Genomic DNA, 21,595 nt, shown 5'->3' on the forward strand with positions numbered 1-21,595 from the left:
AACATTAAGATACTATGTCAACAAACCAGCAACTCTTTCCTGTGATGCTTCAAATTTTGGTTTGCAGTTATTCTCCAAGAAGGCAAGCCAGTAGCCTGCTTACCTAGAACACTTACCCAGACTGAGATGCAATATGCTCAAATTGAGACAGAACTTTAGGCAATAGTGTTTGCATGTTCCACATTTCATGATTATATCTATGGTCGAGAAATCCAGATTGAAACTGATCATCAATCTTTAGTTATTATTTTAAAGAAGCCTATGCATTCAGCTCCAGCAAGATTACAAAGAATGATGCTCAAATTGCAAAAGTACAACTTCAGAATGGACAATATGAAAGGCAGACTTCTTTATCTGGCTGCTACCTTATCTAGAGCGCCTAGAAATACAACGGAACTGCTTCATGCAGAGAATTTTGATTTTGATGTCATAAAAGTGTTTAATTTTTGTACCACAAGGCTTGATAAGCTAAAAGATCATACAATGACTAATCCAGTTTTGCAAAAGCTCAATGACTATAGCAGTATTGAATGGCCATCAAAACAATCAAGTGTACCATCAGAAGTACAATCTTACTTTCCTTACAGAGATGAGTTGTTGATGGAAGATGGCATTATTTTTAAAGGTTCTAAAATGTTGTTTTTGCTTCCTTACAACAAGAATATATCCAAATTTTGCATCGCGGCCATGTGGGTTTTGAATCTACTAAGAGAAGAGCAAGAGGACTAGCAGTTTGGCCTTCTCTAGCAAACGACATTGATAAGAGTACTTTCTTCCTGTTCGGTATGTAATAATACTAAAGCGCATTTGCAAAGACAGTCACTTCAACTAAATCAAATTCATGATCTACCTTGGTCAATTCTAGCTACTGACATATTCAAGTGGAATAATCAAAATTACTTAGTACTTGTAGACTCTTGTTCAAATTGGTTCAAGATTGATCTACTATCTAATCTAACTTCTACTACAGTTATTACTAAGTTGAAATGCCATTTCTCAGTCAATGGCAGTCCACAGAAATTAATCTCTGACAATGGTATGCAATTCACCAGTCAATTGTTTCAGAAATTTGCCAGAGAATGGGACTTTGTACATGTTACTAGTAGTCCAGAGTATCCCTAATCGAATGGACTTGCTGAACATGCAGTACAGAGTGCAAAGCAATTACATGAAAAGTCAAAGTGTGATAATATCGATGTTTTTTTTTGAACTTACTCAATCTCAGAAACTTACCCCGTGACGATATACTTGGCTCACCTGCTCAGAGACTTCTATCTAGGCAAACCAGAGCAATATTGCCTATCAGTTCTAGTTGTGTTGTTACAAGTACTGGCATAAATTTCAAGCACATGTATATGAGGCTTAAAGCTAAGAACAACCAAGCAATCAAAGCTCAGTTATCTATAAAGCATTCTTTCCAAAAAGTCCAGCTATGACAAGCTGAGCAGATTTCTTCATCCACTGAAAAAAGGAGAGACAGTGAGGATACAAACAGTGAAAGGTTTTGACCTGATTGGTCAAGTAACAAGTATTTGTGCACAGCCGAGATCCTTTTTTGTTAAATCCAAGGATGTGGAGTACAGGAGAAATCACAGACATCTTCTTCCTGTAGCAGAAGTGATATTGCAGCATCATACCTATGATAAAGACTCTAACCCTCAGAGCAATCTAGATTATATTCCTATTCCAGAAAGTGCCTTGACTCCTGATACTGTTCCAGTAGATGATTCCAGTGTTCCTAAGATTGAACAGTCAGCAGAGACAATCCTAGTTGCTAAACCAGATCCCAAATTTTATGTCACATGATATGGTTGTATTTCAAGTAACTTGGATGTAGTTGTATATATGTATGTAGCTTTTTATAATTGCATAATGAAAATCATTTCTATGTAAATTGCATATTCATTAATTTCAGTGACAATGTCTAACTCATTATCTCATAGAGGAAGGATGTAGAATAACAGGTGTGTTGTACCTTTAAGACGCATTTTCAAGGTTTGTGTGTGCACATGAATACCAAGCACGTGTTAGCTTCAGTGCCATTTTGAAGGTGCAACCAGAATGATAACATCCATGTGCGTGATAGCTAGTTTTTATTTATAAGTTAAAGTTACTTAACCTCATTTATGATGTGTTCGCATACAATAAAGTTGCTTGAACAAGAACCCATGACGCTTGCTTGTTTTATCCTGACTTGGCGAGTGACAATCCGGGCTTTATCCCAGTACCGAAAAAAATAGCAATATAGTATGATTTGGCATGTGTGGTGTAGTTTATTTAACCAAAAGCCTTATTTAGATGAAGACAGATAATATTTAAAACAAGATCCATATTTGTAGCACTCTATGCTAACACACAGATGCTTTGACATACTAGGACAAACCAAAGCCATCCAACTTCCAACTCCATATTATTATTCTGAGCCTAATATTCTCCAATATTCACTGCAGAATACTTGGTAAATATGTAGATATTCACTGATTTGACATAGTTTAAAAGAACCTAATAATAATGCTGATCACTTATGCAAATATGACTATAGAACTTCCATGATTTTCTCATAACATTTTCCACTTTAGCTTACATATACATCGTTATATCTGTAAACCACTACTGTTGCAGCCTCTTTAACTTTTACTCACCCATGTAAATAGATTGAACTGTTTACCAGTTTCATGCACAATTTTTTAAATATTTTATACATACTGTTCTGTGACATTCCTACCAACAATGAATGTCATGGTTCTTTAGTGTATATTTTTTATAACACAATGTTTGGAATTGTATTGTTTACAATAACTGTTTCTATGTACTGTTGCACTGTTAATGTGTTACTATTTTAGGTACCGTTAGTCCCAGATTATTCTTGAGAAAGGCCTACAGACCAGTGTTCTTACGCAGTTGGCAAATGGAATGAATACATGAATGAATACATAAATCAGTAACTAGAAGCAGTATTAGATTAGGTGCTGTACAATGGCCTTTACTACACTCACATTAATATATTTAAACTCCCTGATTTCAATAAATCTTTACACAAGAGTTAAGTATGCAGGATTCCATTAATTAAGATGTATGGAAAATAATAAAGACTCAAAATTATTTTTTTTAGAGATTATAACTTAATTGTGTTGATTAAAAAACTATCTAGTATGTTATTCCATGCAGTGAGCACTTTCATTGGTTTCAAATTTGGTTTTCTGTTAGAGAACACTAAAACATGAGAGAAGTTTTCCAATACATTTTAGTATTAAAATATTTGCTTTTTATTCTGGTTCCACTATGAACTTTCCTTCCTCATATTAAAAGGATAAATAACACAGCAGCATCTTCAGTTAAGGTCTTAAGTTCTAAAGATGCATTCTTAATGTGTTTTATGTTTTCCATTACTTCGTGACCTGGAATGTATTGGTCAGTGCAAGGTAACTACAATGGACTTCAGTGGGGTGCAAACATTTCATCAGTTTAAAACATTTAGTTCATGGCATTCACAAAAAAAAAAAAATCTCCTTACCACAATAATCTTATCTTCTTTTTCATGTCTCTCTCTCTCTCTCTCTCTCTATATATATATATATATATATATATATATATATATAGGACCACTATATAATTCCGAAATTCTGAAACATTGAATTTCAGAATCCTGAGATTATATAGCCTAAAGCTCTAAATACCAAAACACCAGAATCGCAAATTCCAAAATCCCGCTGTTCGGAGATGTTGATGTAGTGCTTCTGGTGTTGTAGTTTGTGAATGGATAGATGGAAGTTCAGGTAAGTATCTATGTGTAAGTGTGTTGGTTCGGGGCTTTAGTGTGTGTCAGTGTGTGTTGGACTGTAATGTGCGTGTGTGTGTGTGTGTGTGTGTGTGTGTGTGTGTGTGTGTGTGTGTGTGTGTGTGTGTGTGTGTGTGTGTGTGTGTGTGTGTGTGTGTGTGTGTGTGTGTGTGTGTGTGAGGGGAATGTAGGTGTGTGGTGGTGTTTTCATGTGTGTCTGTGTAGTGCGACCTTGGAATTAGTATATTTAAGTAGGGGTGTGTGTGCAGGGGGGGGCTTGCCCCCCCCGCTTGTATGTAGTGTAGGTTTGAGTGTTTGTGTGTTGGGGGAAGGTGTTTGTATGTGTATGTGTGTGGTGTATGGTTAGTGTAGTGTTTGCGATTTTAAAATGGCGCTTCTGGGGTTTCGGGATTGTTAGGTTTCAGCTTTATGATCTCGAAATTCTGAAATTCGATATTTCAGGATTTCAGGATTATAAAGTGAACCCATATATATATATATATATATATATATATATATATATATATATATATAGATATAGATATATATATATATATATATATATATATATATATATATATGTATTTTATATATATATATATATATATGTGTGTGTGATATGTGTGAGTGTGTGTGTGTGTGTGTGTGTGTGTGTGTGTGTGTGTGTGTGTATAGAATTACACTTTTTACTCAAATAGTACATCACTCCTATTAATATATTATATCACTCTGTTATCAGACTATGAAGAAAATGAGTGAAAGCCAATACCTTGTCTGGTATGTTTTCTTTATCAAGGGTCACCAATCGCTTAAGAAATCCTGGATCTGCCAAGAGAAGCTTTGCTGTAGACCAGTCAGGTCTCTGTTGAAGAAGTACGCAAACTGCACCCATAACAGTCAAAACAAGATCAGGAGGGTTTGTGTAGACTCTGTACAAAAATAAAGCAGCATAATACTACAATGATGAAAAGTAGGCAATAAATCTGAACTCTTAAGACAGCAGTGAGATAATATTTTCTGCAATCTCACATAATTTACCATTATTTCCCCAACATTATATTTATATATTACATAGATACCAAATGAAGTGAGAAACGGAAATAGGATAACTTCTACCACCATTTATTCAATACTTCAGCTCAAGTTCTATATTTACACAAAGGCAAGCAGCAATTAAATCATTTAACAGATCACCTTGCAATTTACTAGACAAATTAAGGCTGCAGAAAATGATGTTAAAAATTTTAAAAAACAATGTGATAAATAATACAAAACATTAAGCAAATATTAAATATCTGTAGCCACAACTACAAAAAATGCATAGTTCACAGAAATAAAAAATCTGCTTATAATCTGGCAGATTTTAATTGTAAATGACTCAGAATTGTCAACTTTTTGTTAATACCTGGTGGATTGTCTGCACCCAATTTCAACGGTCATAGCAACTCACATTTTTTCTAGTTGAGGTTCCCATAGACCCCTTCTAGGTTTATTTATTTATTTATTCGGTCCCCAAGGACATCATCATATTGGCCTAGCCCCCACTGCCCTATGTCCACGCCAGCCATACTTCTACCACTGGACTATACCTGTGTTGCTAGGGCCAGTCATGAATCCTAAGGGTGTACTGGGGGCTGAGCTGTCTGTGCCTTCATGGGGGGTTATATGTTCCAGTCACACCCTTTACTTGCCCTCCTCCATGCTCATTGACTATGTCTGAGGGCATCTTCCCTCTCTGGACTACACCTCCCCTTAGGAAGCATCTTTGATGAGTCCCCACTCATCCAGGATGGTTATGCCCATCTCTCCCTGATGCTTTTTCAGTCACCAGAGCCGCTAATCGAGGCTGACTTGCCCAAGCAATAGTCAGTGCTTTATTCCTTTACACCACCAAATTAGCTGTCCTCTAGGGTTTTTATTTAATTTTTGTAACACCATAAATGAAAATCTTTTAAAATTAGATCAAACCTTAGTGTGCTTGCTTAAGGCACTTTTAATGTCTGCCTTAAGAATATCATAAGTATGTTCATATATTAATTTTTGCTGTGTGTTCTGTCTTACCCACATAAAAAGGTGGGGCAAATGTCACACTTCATGAGATATACAACCCTCTAGTGTTACGGCTAATTTACCTTATATATTCAGTTTATCATATCCATTGATCTTAAACAAGGGAATGTCCAATATGTACCTAAAGTGATCAAAATGATCTAATTTTTTTTTGTATCATATTTATCATAATCTATGAAAGCCCTCATAAGGACACTTTTCTAGGGGCATGAAAGCTCTGAGGGACTTGGCACACAAACCTGACTTTTAGTCAGCTCAGCTTGAGGTGACTAATGGTTTAGGTGCATGAAAAGTGTGCTGAAGCTTAGGAAGCTGAACAGCTGTTATATTCTTGGCAGAATTTAGCCCATATAGCTTAGGCTACTACAGCAGTGATCAATATGAAGAGCAACTAAATGATCTTTATATGTTTGGATTTTATGAAGCCAGTAAACACTAATATTTAACAAGCAATGCACAAACACTTTTCGGCCACCAAACCAGGACCGAAACACTAAAGGTGGAGGAGTGTCAATATTCACCAAGGATATTCACACCACCAGGCTAGTTGGCCAACACAATGTGTCTGAAATTCTCCAAGTGCAACTAACACTAGGTAAGACTGCAATCCAAATTGTAGCTTGCTACAGATCCCCCACCATACCCCAAGATTCTCACTACACCTTTCTAAACATACTGGAAAATATTATGATAGAACCAAACACCCTAATACTGGGTGATTTTAACTACCCTGCCATTAACTGGGAAAACTACTCATGTCCCAACACCTTTGCACAACGGTTCTTGGAATTCATAAATTCCAACGCCCTGGATCAACTAATCCATAGTCCCACCAGGGGCTCCAATATCCTAGACATGGTCATTACCAACATGGGAAATCAATGCTCCATACTTATGGTCACCCCCTCGTTAGTCAGGTCTGACCATAAGCTAATCACCCTTAACATCCACATCCCACCCCCACCCCCCAGTAAAGAAACCACCATAAAAAACTTCTCCAAAGCCAACTTTATGCTACTCAAGTCAGAAGTGACAAACTTCATGACACCCATGCAGATGGGAACTGAAAGTTCAACTGCTAAATCCTTCACTAAGGCACTGTACGAGCACATCCACTCATGCATGAATCGTGCCATCCCAAATAGAACCAAAATGCTCTCATCCAAAAAAAGGAAGCCAATCTGGTGGTCCCCTGCCATAAACAAACTTTACAACAAAAGGAAGAAACTTTTGCAGAAAAGAGGAAAATCCCAGGATGCCAAAAACTCCCTTACTAGCCTCAGTAAGAAACTGAGATGCCTCATAAAATCCTCCAAAGCTAGTTACGAAAATAAAATTGCCAAAGATTCCAAAGACAACCACAAAGCATTCTATAACTATGTCAAGAATCTAAATGGCAATGCTCAGATCTGCTCTGAGCTAAAACAGAATGGCATTAAATATACTGAGCCGAAGGATATTGCCAATATCCTGGCAGATCGATTCAGTGCCAACTTCACCCCCCTCTCACCCCTAAATGGCCCATCTCAATACCGGAAGATTGCCAAATTCCAGTAATAACGGCCACACAGGTACAAAACGCACTCTCTAAAGCCAAGAATACAGCATCCATGGGACCAGACAACATCCCGGGCTGTGTACTACATGAACTACAATATGAACTGGCACCTCACCTAAGTGTCATGTTTAATCATAGCCTCACCTCAGGTTTCGTGCCCACTGAGTGGCGCAGAGCTACAGTTATCCCAATCCACAAGGGGGGATCCACCTTGGATCCCGGAAACTACCGTCCCATCAGTCTGACAAGCCTTATCTGCAAGGCCATGGAGCGTTTTATCACGGAACTTGTAAACAAAGACATTGGCAACCTTCAAACACTGGACCCCACCCAGTTTGGGTTTGTGAAGGGCCGATCTTGTCTCCTGAACCTGATTGACTTCTTTGAATCAGTCTCCAGAGCCATGGACAAGGGTAAGGTGGTCCACACAGCCTATCTAGACCTTGCCAAGGCCTTTGACACCATCCCCCACTCTGGAATCATAGATAAACTTACTAAGTTGGGCATTAATCCCTATGTCACCCAATGGGTTGCTAAATGGCTTACTGATAGAACCCACACTGTAAAAGTAGCCGAGTCCAAATCCAGCTCCAGACAAGTGACAAGTGGAGTACCTCAGGGTTCAGTCCTGGGGCCGCTCTTGTTTGGCATCTACTTCTCTGAAGTACAGGTCAACACTAAGGGACTCTGGCTAACAAAGTTTGCAGATGACTGCAAACTGGGAGCCATTATTGAATCCCCAAATGATGTGGATACTCTACAAAAGGGCCTTACAGAAACAGATGCTTGGTGCCAGAGCCATGGGCTCAAGCTCAATGCCAAGAAATGTATTGTTATCCCCTTTGGGAAAAAACATGTATCCATGAATTACCATATAGGTGGCAGTACACTAAACACAGAAAGTGTGATAAGAGACTTAGGAACACAGGTGGACAGTGGTCTCACCTTCGATAACCACATCGCCACAACAGTCAGGAAATCCTTCTATGTGGCACACCTCATCACGAAGGGCTTTTCATCCAGAAAAAAGGAGGTCATTGTCCCACTGTACTCATCCCTCATTAGACCCATTATAGAATACAATGCCCCATTTGGTATGTACCTTTATTTATTTTATTTTACATTTGTTAACCGGGCTAGTCTGACTGGATATATTTCCATTTTCAGCAGAGGCCCGGGGAGAAAAGCTCCACATATGGACATAAGAGATTTATAATGAGTACAAATAACAAGTTACAAATAACAAGTTACAGACTTGTAACACTTCAACCAATGCATCTTGATTACAAAAAGAAGGCAACTGGAAGATTTCAAGATAAAACTAAAATACATTATATTAAACATCAATACAACTTCTAAAACCCGAGAAATAATAAGAGAGACCAGGGAAAAGAACTAAAACATTGAAACCTAAAACTAGATTACAAAGGATTACACTACCTAGACTATCTAAATACTATCATCTTTAGCATAATTACATATTGTAACATGAGAAGAGAGAGTAAAGGGACAGGAGTTAGCAAAAAAAAAAAAAAAAAAAAAAAAAGCAGTAGAAGGGCAGTGTAGAGTTGATAAAGATATAAGCTTCCTGGGAATAGAGTCAGAGACACAAGGAATAGGATTTGTGAGGAGAAGGAGGCAAGGTAGCGAATGGCCAGTTAAGGGGGGGGCATAAGAAAAGGGAGAGAAGAGAGTGGTAGGTAAAGAATTAACATTTAATCAGGATTTGAACAGGGACACATCCAGTGGCTTTTCAGGTAGATTCTAAGTTTTTGTTTAAACAAAATAGTAGATGCCATGGAAGTAAGTTCAGTAGGAAGTTGATTCCAGTGTTTACCCAAGGCATTTGAGAAGACATCTGCAACAACTGGAAAGGCCTCAGAAATACCTCACTAAAAGAATCACAGGCCTAAAGCAGATGCCCTACGCTGACCGCCTTAAAAAACTCCAGCTATACTCTGTCGCATATCGTCTACTCAGAGGCGATCTCTGCTTAACATACAAGGCCATGTCAAACCCAGAGCTGTTTGACATGCTACACTTAAAGAAATCCCAATCCCTCAGAGCTACACGCTCCAGGGATCTAAACCTTGTCATCACAATAAACAAAACATGCTGGAGGGATAGGTTCCTGACCCAGAGACTTCCCAGACTCTGGAATAGATTGCCTATACATGTCAAGCAGAGTGCCTCTTTGGACCTCTTCAAGAGGAACCTTGACGATTGGATGGGAGAAAGGAAATTCACCCCAGGGATCACGTCAGTCGCCCTGCTAGACAGGGGTCCAGGAAAATAAATAATGTGGGAAGAAATAGCCAGGGAATTGTTATGGCTAGGCTTGTATAGGCCCTAGGGTTGATAGCCTAGTACCAACCTATGAACCTATGAACCTATGAACAGGGGTCCTATTAAAGAGATACTAATTCTGATGAGGTTAATACATCAAAGAAGAATTCACCTACATTACAGTAATGTTGTACAGTACTAAAGGGCCACCCTGTGAAAATTAGTGTCATATCATCTGGCAACTAAGGCAATGAACTGTTAATGAGCTGCTCCTTGTAATCCAGGGTTTGATTTTGTCTCCCTTCATATACCTATACTCTAACTCTTAGCAAATCACTTAATCAGACCATGCTCTCAGGACATCAAGACAGTCAGCTGGTTCCTTGATGGCCTCTTGGCCTACATGCCTAGTAACCTCTTAGGAATCTTTACACAGGGGAACATAATTTGGGAAAATTAATGATGCTGCTGTGGAGATGAAATGGATACATATTATGACAACAGTACTGTTGTGTGGGAGAATAACAAATGAATTGAATTGGTTACTTAGAACTCTCTGGCTTTCAGCAGGGAACAGAGGGAAAATGTGTGAGTGATAATTTGAGAAGTCAGAATGTAGCTCTAGTAGTGAAGAGGATTTTTTGAAACCATTTGTAGTTATGTGCTACAATGCCATATTAAAAATGAAAGACAAAAAATGAAAATGTGTTAAAATTGCATAGGAAGTAGTAAAGGCAGCTGAATTAGCAACTGAGTTAGTATAGTGAGTCTTGGGTTTGTCAGGCAGAGACAGTCCCTCTTCCTTATATACATAAGAAATGCATTCCCATAACCACCATGAAAGAGTTACTTTCATAACTCTTTTATCCTAATTATCATAAGAGAAAGATACAAACATTCAGTCAGTCTTTCTAATATTTTTGGTACGGAGCAAATCAAATCTAAACTGCTGAAGCACATCCAAAAGATGTAGCATGTACTCTCCCTTATTAGAAAAAAATTAGGAAAGAAAACTGGAAGATTGATGGCTTGGTTCAATAAAGATTCTGAGGCTGCCATGGGGAGAAAAGAAGGATTGGTCCTCAGTGATACCATGCTCTTGTGGAAACCAAATATAGGGGTTTAAAAGAAAGAGCTGAAATCCTTCAAGATTAACCACCATTAGAAAAAGTGTTTTCCAGCAAAGATATTTCAAATCAGCTGCGGATGCAGGTTCAAATGGAGGTCTTACCAACACCTGAAGAAGAACAGTAATGTCCCAGGGCAAGATGGAGTGCCTGAGGGGAGGCTGAAGGAGAAAAAATCCTCTTAAGAAGCCTTAGACAATTTAAAAGAAGCCCTTAAAGTTTGATTTTCTCCTATGTGAAACTTGGAAATGGCCACCAGCTGGACACTAATTCTAAAATACCTTGCTTCATCATAAAAGGCAAGCCAGAAAATACAAATTAGCAAGAAGAGGAGCTGAGAAAAAATCTATCTCCCTGCTGGAAACTCAAATATCAAATCTCTTCCACTTACTCTTGTATACTTCTCTGGTAGAAGGTCTCAGTGAAGAAGTCAAAATACATACAACCTGTGAAGAAAGCCTGGAGAGTCTAACCATTATAGGAACTGGAGAAACCATGCGGTTAATTTGTGAACTTGAGGGCAGTGAGAAGCTATCACCCACTGCCAAACCCTGATGTCCTCTTGGCAAAGTGGGTAAGAAAATATTCCCCCTGATTTGTTGATGTGCCAAACTACTGACATATTGTCTATTTGGATGACAACTGCTCCTCTGGGAAGATATTCTGGAAAGACCTGCAATGCTAGGAGAACTGACCTCTTCTCCAGCATGTTGATGTGAAGACTGACCTCTGTGGGAGACCACTTGTCTGGGCCAAGATTCCCAAGAAATGCCCCCCCTCCCACTAGCTGGGAAGCATCCACGGCCACTGTGGCCTTGAGGGAAGAAAGAACAAAAAGTCAGCCTTGAGAAACTATTGGAAAGTCCAGACACTGCTGAAGATGTCCCCTGCTAATCTGGGTGAGGCATACAGGAAAGTTCAATGATTCAAATTTCATTGATCACTGGACTGCAAGAGTCCAGTGTAACATGCTCATGTAGAATCTGGCTAGATGGATTAAAGTAATGAAGGATGCCATTGAGTCTAGAAGATGCAAAATGTACTTGGTTGGGGGATTCTGATGAGATAGTACTAATGATGCTTGATGTGGAAGAGTGATAATTCTCAGTTCTGGTAATCTGGCTATCCACAGCTTGGTATATAGGCAGACTGCGATGAACTCTATTGTTTGGGCTAGTTGCAGTTTTGTATATATGTGGTTGACAGTTATCCCCAGCTGAGAACACAGGTGGAGCAAAGAGTCCCTGGCTTGCATAATAAGACTCCTGGTGGGAGCAGTTACAAGCCATTTTTTCAGATATAGACAATCCCTGCATTCTAAGATGATCTGCAACCAGTGCCATGCATCTGGTGAACAATCAGAGGCTGTTGTGAGACCAAAGAGTAGGACTCTGAACTGGAAGTGTCCGGCTTCCAGCCAAAAGCAGAGAAACCTCCTGGAGCATCTGTCCATTTTTACAGGATATTATATATCCTGAAGATGTATCAAGCACATCTAATTGTCCTTCCTCGATAGAAGTAGGATAGTCTGAATAGTAACCATCCAGAAGTTTGTCTGTTTTACATAATGATTCAGGTGACTGGAGTCCAGATTGGACCTAAAGTCCTGATTTTTCTTTGGTAAAAAAAGAATCTTGAATAGAGCCTGGATCCATGCTGGTGCAGTGGGACCTCCTGGATTACTTGCTTGTCTAGCAGCTTTTTATTTTCTGCATTGCTGCCTTCCATTGTGTGGCTGGAATATCAGGAAGATTTCTTGAGTAAGAAGGATGACAAAGAAATGAGAGGCTAGAAGGTGAAAACTACAAGAAAACAACACTGAATGATAAAGATAAGAATCAAAACACCCAAAGACTTCCAAAAGAAGTGAGCTAAGAGATCTGCATCCACAGAGATTGAGAAGCAAATGAGACCTGAGGTAATTCAGTGTTAGGAGGGGAATTAAGGGTAAGGGAAGAGCCTGAGGCTTGGATCCAAAGTCTAAGAGTATATGAAGTCAGATCCATTCAGATCCAAAGATCCATATCTTGAGGACTGTTGGAAGAGACAACATATGATCATACAGTTTGGAATACATGAAGATCTTTAATAGTATTATGTTATTAGGGAATAAATGGGTGAGGTAGAATGGATGAGACTGAAAAAAAATGATGTACTCACCATAACATTCCATCTTTGTTGTCCATTTTCATTCTTACTCAACTGATGGATTCAGATCAGATCCCCAGATCCAACTCGGAGACTTCTTCCAGATCATAGAATGCTCCTCCCTTTACCCATAAAGCATCACCAACCTAACATACCGCAGGTCTAGTTTACTTCCCATATCGTAGATAGAACAGTGTCAAGTTATAAAGGAATGGAAGTTAGAGGGAATGGAAGTTAGAGCTCAAACAAGGAACAGAGGTTCCTATAAACCTCTTAAGTTTCTCCAGAAGTGTAAGGAGGAGGGGGTAGAAGGATGGGAAGTTGAGGAAGAATGAAAATGTTCAAAACAAGTGGAATGTTATGGTGAGTACATAACATTTTATCTGATGTTGACATTTTCATACATTCCTCAACTGATGGGACAGAGTCCCTAGCTACCTAAATCCCAGGAGAACTCTAAGAAAGAATATTCTGGAGCACCACTGATTCAAAGGCTCCTCTTCCCCTACAGACCACATCCAGTTTGTAATAAGCAATAAAAGTATGAGGATTAGCCCAAGTTGCAGCTGCACAAATATCATCTATGGAAGTTCTACACATAAAGGCTTATGAAGTCACCATAGACCTCATGGAATGAGCTCTTGGAGGTTTTGATAAAGGCAAACCCACTTTCTCATAAACAAAGGTAGTACAATCAATTAACCGTTTGGTCAAGGTCACTTTAGATACCAGTTTGCCTAGTTTTGAATCAGGAAAAGGAAACAAGCAATTGTTCATATTTTCTTAGGTGTTTGGTTCTGTGAAGGTAGAAATGTAACTGCCTGTGAACATTCAAAAGAGTCTGCTTTGTTTGAAAAGTTTGGAAAGAAGACTGGAAGACTGATGACATGATTAATAGTAGATGCCAAGACCACTTTTGGCAAAAAGGAAGGATTGGGGCCATACGGAAACCCTGTCCTTATGAAAATTTAAGTAAGGAGGTTTAGAATGCAATGCCTGAAGTTCAGACACTCTCCTGACAGAAGTGATAGCTACTAAAAATAATCAGACATAGCCGAGGATTCGAATGGAGGTTGAGTCAAGGCTTGAAGAACAATATTCAACTCCCAAGGATGGGTAGTATCCTTTAAAGGAGTTCTATACAAGTAGCTTCCCTTGAGAAAGGATTTAAAAAGCTTTGAGGAAGCTAAGGTAAAATCATTTACTCCAATATGAAAGTTGGAAATTGCTGCTAATTGTAACCTAATAGTTGAGGAGCTAGCATCCTCATTGAAAATTGTTGCTATAAAAGTCAAGAACCTTTGAAATTGAAAGAAATCTTTTCCATTTACTTGTGTGAGGTCACCACGCTGCGCCAGTAATCAGCCTGAATCCTCACCACTGACACTAGAGAGGGACATTCACTTGGAATACAAATGGATACACTCAGTATTTCCAGATGCAGACCTCTCTGCATCAAGCACAATTTCCCTTAAGAGCACCCAGGGAACACACTCAGTCTGGGGGCTGGTTCCTCTGTATATCTGTCCAGACCCCCAATAAGACTCCCCACTGGCACAGCTTAGAGTTGATTCCTTTGCTGGGCTTCCAAGCTAAGTCCTCCCACACCCTCTCTGTGAAACCAGTGCTTTGTGTCCCTGCTCCAAGCAGCTCATACACCCACTCTTTGATATTTGATCTGCACACACACACACACACACACACACACACACACACACACACACACACACACACACACACACACACACACACACACACACACACACACACACACACACACACACACACCTGGGAAAGGTTGACACATATTTGCCTGCTGTGCCCACTTCTGCCCCGACTATAACATAGTTATCACTGCCACCAGGATCCCTGACAGCTACTTTAAGGCTCTTACAAGGGTACTCAGTTATACTGTGTACAATTAATACTAATACACATGGTAATGTTAGCCAAACAGCAAGGCTTCAGGAGTGGCCAGAGCTGTCAGCAAACAAATATGTGCGACAACTCTCAAAACTTAAATATTTTCTAAAAAGGACTAGCCACAATGAAAAGTTTAAATCTATTTACTCATCAATAACAAAGGAACAAGAAAATACTAAATATCTATTTACAGTAAACATCAGAGTTTCAGTCACAGGGAATATTAAAAATGACACCAATGGAATGTTACACACAGTTATAAGAAAACGTATTTAGCTAGTCTCACTATCTATTCTTGATTGACTAAAAAAAAAAATACTGTTCCTACTTACTGAATAGAGCAAGACATGATAGGTGTGTGGTCCTTGTTGTCAGATCCAAGACAGAATATGGAATGCTGCTGAGACCTCAGTCTCCTCTAATATTAATACATTATTTCTGTAGAGAATGACATCACATACATCTGATTCTGTTTCCCACACTATCCCCCATCATCAGGGTCCTTACAAGCCTAGCCAAGTTCAACCTGTGTTTCCAAGAGTATCTACAGACACTAAAATCAGCACCTATTGCCCTTGTCCAAAAGGGACACAGGTAGAGCCCCTGGGGTGAATTTCTGGTTACCCATCCAATCATCCAAACTGCACTTAAATAGGGCCAATGAGGGGCTTTGTTTAACATGAATAGGAACCTTGTTCCAAAGGTAGGGCAACCTCTGTGAAACAAAGCTGCCTCTTCACTAGCAGCTACCAGGGTTTAGCACCTATGTGCTACAATACATACAGATAGAGCATTGCTCAGATGTGGTGCAGCTGCTGGAAGTCATAAAACCATAAAACCATTTCACTTTTCCCACAGAAGCTGTCAACTGTTCTCTAGCACAGACACTGCATCTCTGGCTCCATTCAAAACTGTGGGATAACATCCTTATGGCTTAACCCATAAAGTAATATAATTTCAGGAATAGTTTACAAAGTCAGGTGGATTAAAATTAACCTCTTCACTTCCAGTATATGCTGTTACAGTGTATACATTTAAACAGTTACTATAATGCACGTACATCTCTTTTCATTCAAGCAAGGGCACACTGATGATACATTTTAACACAAGCAAATATCATAAATACATTTTCAGCACAAGTATCTATACAAATCAGTTTGATATACAAATAAGATATAATTATTTACAAAATTCCAGCTAGCTGTGCTGGCATATGTTATAAATCCACTGCCCTATTTTTCCTGGCATGGTTGGCAGCACCTCCTATAGTTACACCTTCTAGTGGAAGCTTTATAGAAAGATAACAAAATGCAACAGAAGAGGAGGAGAGCCTGGGCTGTCTAACAATCAAGGCAACTGGAAAAACCATGCAGTCAATTTGAGGCCAGATATGTCCGGATGAGTCATGCCTGTCTGGTGAGTCCAATCCAGGGCAGATGTAGAATATTAGGCCAAAGGAAGGGAAAACAGGTCTGTGGAGACCAATAAGGGGCAATGAGGATAAGTGTTCTCTTCAACTGATATACCTTCTGGAGAGATTTGGGGATCAGGGGCAATGGGGGGATAAGCATAAAAGAGATCAGAGGGCCAAGCATGAACTAGAGCACCTCACGGTGACTCGTCCAGTGAGGGGGACAGGACAAAAAACCTGCTGCACTTGTTGTTGAGGGGGGAGATATGAAAAGGTCACAGCATGGTTGGCCCCATCAACAGAAAAATCATCTCCGCCATGTTGACACTGAGGGACCACTCATGAGGCATCGGAATGGATGTGTTTAATCTGTCTGCAATCACGCTGGATTTCCCCAGGATGTGTGTTGTTATCAGAAAGTGAATGTAAGATATCGCCCACTGTTATACTCTTATAGCTTCTCGATAAAGAGGGCATGATCTGGTTCCCCTTGTTTGTACCAGACCACCAACATATTACCTGCCTGAATCACAATAGTACCAGGTGGGAGAGTGCCTTGGAAGGTCTGCAACACTAAGAGGACAGCGCTCATCTCCAGAACACTGATATGCATTTTGGCCTCTTCAGGGGACCACATGCCTTAAACTGCCCTTCCCAAGAAACCCCCCAACCCGAAATGGGAGGCATCTGTGGTCACTGTGGCCTTGAGTTGAGGAAGAACAAAGGGATGGCCTTCCTGTATTTGATTGGAGTGGATCCATGAAAGAAGGTCATTCTTGCAAGCTTGAGTTATTTTCACTGGCCTGGACTGAGTTGCAAGAGTCCATTGAAGGATTCTCTTATGGAACCTGGCCAGCGGTACAAGAGTCATTACCTCTGCCATGGATCCCAAGGCTTGGAGTATTAGACGAGCTTGAGGGGGGGGATTCTGAACAATATTTATGACTTGGAATTGAATAGTTTGCATCAGAAAAAAGAGGAAGAGAAGCTATTTGGGTGGCTATATTGAAATAAGCACCGATGAATTCCAAGAGTTGGAATGAGATGAGGTTTGCTGTAATTGACAGATATTCCCAGATGGCAGCATAGTTGGAATAAATAGTCCCGTGCCTGAGTCAGTTGAAGCCTGGTTGGAGCAGTTATATGGAAACACTCAGAATCCCAGCAGTCTCAGGTGAACTGCTACAACTGCCATGCACTTGTTAAACACCTTGGGGGCTGTGATGAGACCAAAGAGCAGTGCTCTGAACTGACAATGACTGGCTCCTAGTTGTAAGTGTAGATATCTTTTAGAGTGCCTGTTTATTTTGGTGTGATAGTGCACATCCTGAAGATCTATTGAGCACACCCAGTTGTCCTTGTGCAGAAACAGCAGAATGGACTGAACCATGGCCATTCAGAACTTTGTGTACTGAACCGATTGGTTTAGTCTGCTGAGATCCAAAACTGGTCTCATATCCCCTGTCTTTTTTGGCACCAAAAAGAACATTAAATAAGTTTTGGACTGTCTATGGCTCAGGTAATCTCTTGGGTGACTCTTTTTACTAGCAATTGTTTTATCTCTAGAGAGGCTACTTCACTCTGACTGGGCAGAACATCAGGGATTTTCTTCGGAAGTGGTGGTAGGAGTTGGAAAAATGAAATGATATAACCTCTGGATATTATCCTCTGCACTCATGAATCTTTTGTGGTATCTAGCCAGGTTCTCTAGTGCAGGGATAGACAACCCCCAATTGCCTCCAGAGATGGACAGTTGGGCTTTCATTGAGGACTGCTGATAAGGCCTGTCTGAAAAGAAATCTCTAGACTCCTGGATTATGAGGACCACTGCTGCCAAAGGGGCGGTGTCTTCCATTTGAATTCTCCCAGTGCCTCTAGGGAACTCTCTCTATGTGCATCTTGAAATGGACCCTGGGATTTCTTGAACCACATCTTTTTACCACCTCACTGATTCCTGGAAAAGGACAGTTAAGGAGTATAGAAACATATGCCCACAGCAGACAGGGTTATCCCTTCTTGTTCATAACTAGAAAGTATGTCTTTGACTTTGGGGCCAAACAATGAGGTTCCATCAAAGTGTGCATTGACGAAAGAAGATTTGAAGGGTTCTGCAAAATCATGCAAGATCATCCAGGCATATGTTCTAATGGAAATGCCTGAACCCACAACCCACAAGGTACCTTCTGCAGCATGAGAGATCAGCCTCTATAAGCTCTTTGGCAGGTGGAATCATCCAGGAGGTAGACTCAGACACAAAAGCCTCCAGAAACACTGATTCCTCTTTAATTCCTCTTGGGAAGGGTTATCAAGGGACCAACCACCTTGTCGTTTAAGGAGTTCCAAGATGTCTCCATTGGAGACATCTGACTGGGGAATGGGGCAATAGACTGATATTTGATGATTTTTATTTTTATAAACATTAAAGTAAATGAAGATCATGGTTTTAAATGTTAAAGTTTATATTAAAAGAGAGAGGTTTAGGTTTCAAATGTTAACACTTATATTGAAAATTTAAGTATGTTTTCAATGTTAATGTCATCAAGACATCTTTGGGTGGTGATCTAGGGGACCCTTACTCTTCATCAAAATCAGTATCCTCAGTGACAGTGGAGAGTCTAAGTGCCTCCTCTTACATGTTCTCTTCCGAGGGACCTCCTTGGTGGTGTGGTGTGGGGAGGTATCAGAAGAGATAACAATATCCTGATGGATAGACTGTAGACTGGCTTGGGTTGGCTGTCTATGTAGAATGGATGAATGAGGCTCTGGACTCAAAATCAAATGATGCAAGGAAGTCTGATCTGAGAAGGACAGGGTTGTCTGATCTCTAGGCACAGAGATCACTCTTTCCAATACCTCAAAAGCTGAACACCTAGGGGAGGTGGAAACTGATGGATCCGACAACTGGCCTTCGTGGACCGCTGGGCCCCAGTGTCCCATAGGTATCTCACCAGAGAAGGGAATCAGAACCAAGCAATCTAATGCTGATGTTCCAAGGGAAAGAGATGGCTTTGAAAGTTATAGAGTTGACTCTAACACACAAGAGCTGGCACCAATGCTTCAGCTCCAAGAGTTATTCTGCTCAGAACTAGTTGGTGCCAGACCACTCAGAGAAACCACCGGAGTAGAAGACACCATGATCTTCAGATCTGAGGAAGATGTCCCCACACCTTTCAGAACCGACAGCTCCTAAACCAAAGTACAGATCGGAAAAGGAGATAAAATAGGTGGTGTGGCTCTGTGGAGGCTCACAGGACCTAATGGGATTGGAGCTGAGAGAATTCCCATTTGAATTTGCTTCCTGAGGAACTTTCTCATTATCCTATCCACATCTGTGCGGACAGAATCGTGGAGGATCAAAGAGAGGATGCTGTTGAAAAAGGCCTTAAATTACGCCAAGGTGACTGGTCAAGGAATGGTGAAAGCAATTTGGAAATAACAGGCACTGAGAGTAAAACCGGAGACTGGATCTAAGGAGATCATTCGGGTCTTAGTTTTGGCTCCGAAACAGTCAGATCTGACTTTCTCAAAAGTTTAGCTGGTGGCCCTGAAGATAGAGCTGAAGTGGACACTGAAGTAGAGGGGTGATCTGTAGATCTCTTGTGAGAATTCTTGGCAAACATAATCATCCTAATTGTCATGCTTCTTGGGAGGTTGAGCCCCAGCAACCATAGAGGAATGCTTGGAAGGAAAAAGACCCCAAAGAATCAATTTGCTCTTTCTGTCAATTAAAGCTCGGGAGTTGAACCCCTTGCAGATCTCACAGTCAACAACTAAATGTTTAGGAGGAAGGCAATATATACACAATGTGTGGGCGTCTGAACTGGGGATCTTATGCCCACACGCCACACATTTTTTCTGAAACTGGATGGTTTGTCCAACATACTGAAAAAATAAGGCCAGTCAAATACTAAAGAAAGGTAAAAGATAGAAAGGATTTTTTTAGGAATAAAAGAAATGAAGAGAAAAGGGAAAGGAATTACCAATAATGGTAATTAAGAGTACTATTAAAAGTACAGAAAGTTAGGACAGACTACCAGCAATGGTATTAAAAAGTACTCAAAGTGTACAAGAGAAAGAAAATGAAATACAGACACACACACACATATATATATATATATATATATATATATATATATATATATATATATATATATATAAAAGAAAGGAAAGAGAATAATTATCAAAGAAAATAAAACATACTGGAAAAAGGTTTAACCCAAAGCTCGAGAGCTTACAATCTACATCTGTTCACAACAGCAACACTGTTCGCAATGGCAGCAAATGAGATCTGGGATATGTTAGGTCAGTGGGGCATTATGGGTAAAGGCATGAGCCTGAGAATTCAAGTAGTCTACTATCTGGGAGAAGCAGCCGAGTCAGATCTGAGGATCAGATTCAAACTCATCAGCTGAGGAAGAATGAAAATTTCAACATCGGATCTATTATTTCTAATAAGATGTATCCATTTATTCCAACAATTATAGGGGTGAGAAGTAATTTGCTAAGTACATAAGTTACTCCCTTCCTTAAGGGTAAATGCCAAAAAAATTGGAGAAATTCAAAACAGAAAAAAATACATGACTTAATAACACCAATTAAAATGGAATTGGGTAACAGAATGATATCTGGTGATTTTTATTTTTACAAATGTTAATGTAAATAAAGATCATGGTTTCAAATTTGAAGAGAAGATCAGGTTTCAAATGTTAATATTTGTATTGAAGATTTAAGTATGTTTTCCGTGCTAATGTCACTTATGATCAGAAAATAATTATGGTGTCTCCACATCCATAAAATGTTGCCTTACTTTTGTCTATTGGAGATGTCACATACTGCAACATGTTCAGCTCATTTGTATGTCTTCCTGGCTACTATGACATCAGAATGTTGCTTAAAAGGTTTACGTTAGTGGATGCATGTAGACTGAAAACAGTATCAAGCAAAACAGCTAGCTCAGTGGCATAGAGGGGGGGAATTAAGCCTTGATGGAGACACACCCATGTGACTTATATTTGATTTACAAAACTGGTTCTTGAGGAGTCAGACAGGCAGATAGAGAATGACTGACCTATCTAGGAGAGTGGAGGGGTGGGAATAAGAGATCTCAGTGTAGACCAAGAACTCTAATCAAGTGTTGTGCGCATATTTAATGCATGTTGTGTATTCGGTGAGATACTGAGTCTGGTATACCACAATCTATCCTTAGCTCTCAGGATAGGACCATACTGGGATGCCCTGATCTCCTGTTTGACTATTTTCCAACTGCTTACCCTAAAGTTTCCCTGCTTGCACAG

At 39.8% G+C, this 21,595-nt stretch overlaps 1 protein-coding gene across 1 annotated transcript in view; it reads right to left on the reverse strand.

The window, feature by feature from the left end:
- DNAH14 (dynein axonemal heavy chain 14) overlaps positions 1–21,595 on the reverse strand; it is a 2,550,346-nt gene that overhangs the window by 1,930,106 nt on the left and 598,645 nt on the right. The window contains 1 exon segment of the mRNA XM_044060213.1: positions 4,548–4,707. Within this exon segment, the coding sequence (XP_043916148.1) occupies positions 4,548–4,707 (160 nt within the window).

Source organism: Protopterus annectens, chromosome 1.part2 (assembly GCF_019279795.1).
Source record: "Protopterus annectens isolate FY-2018-M chromosome 1.part2, PAN1.0, whole genome shotgun sequence".
NCBI lineage: Eukaryota > Metazoa > Chordata > Ceratodontiformes > Protopteridae > Protopterus > Protopterus annectens.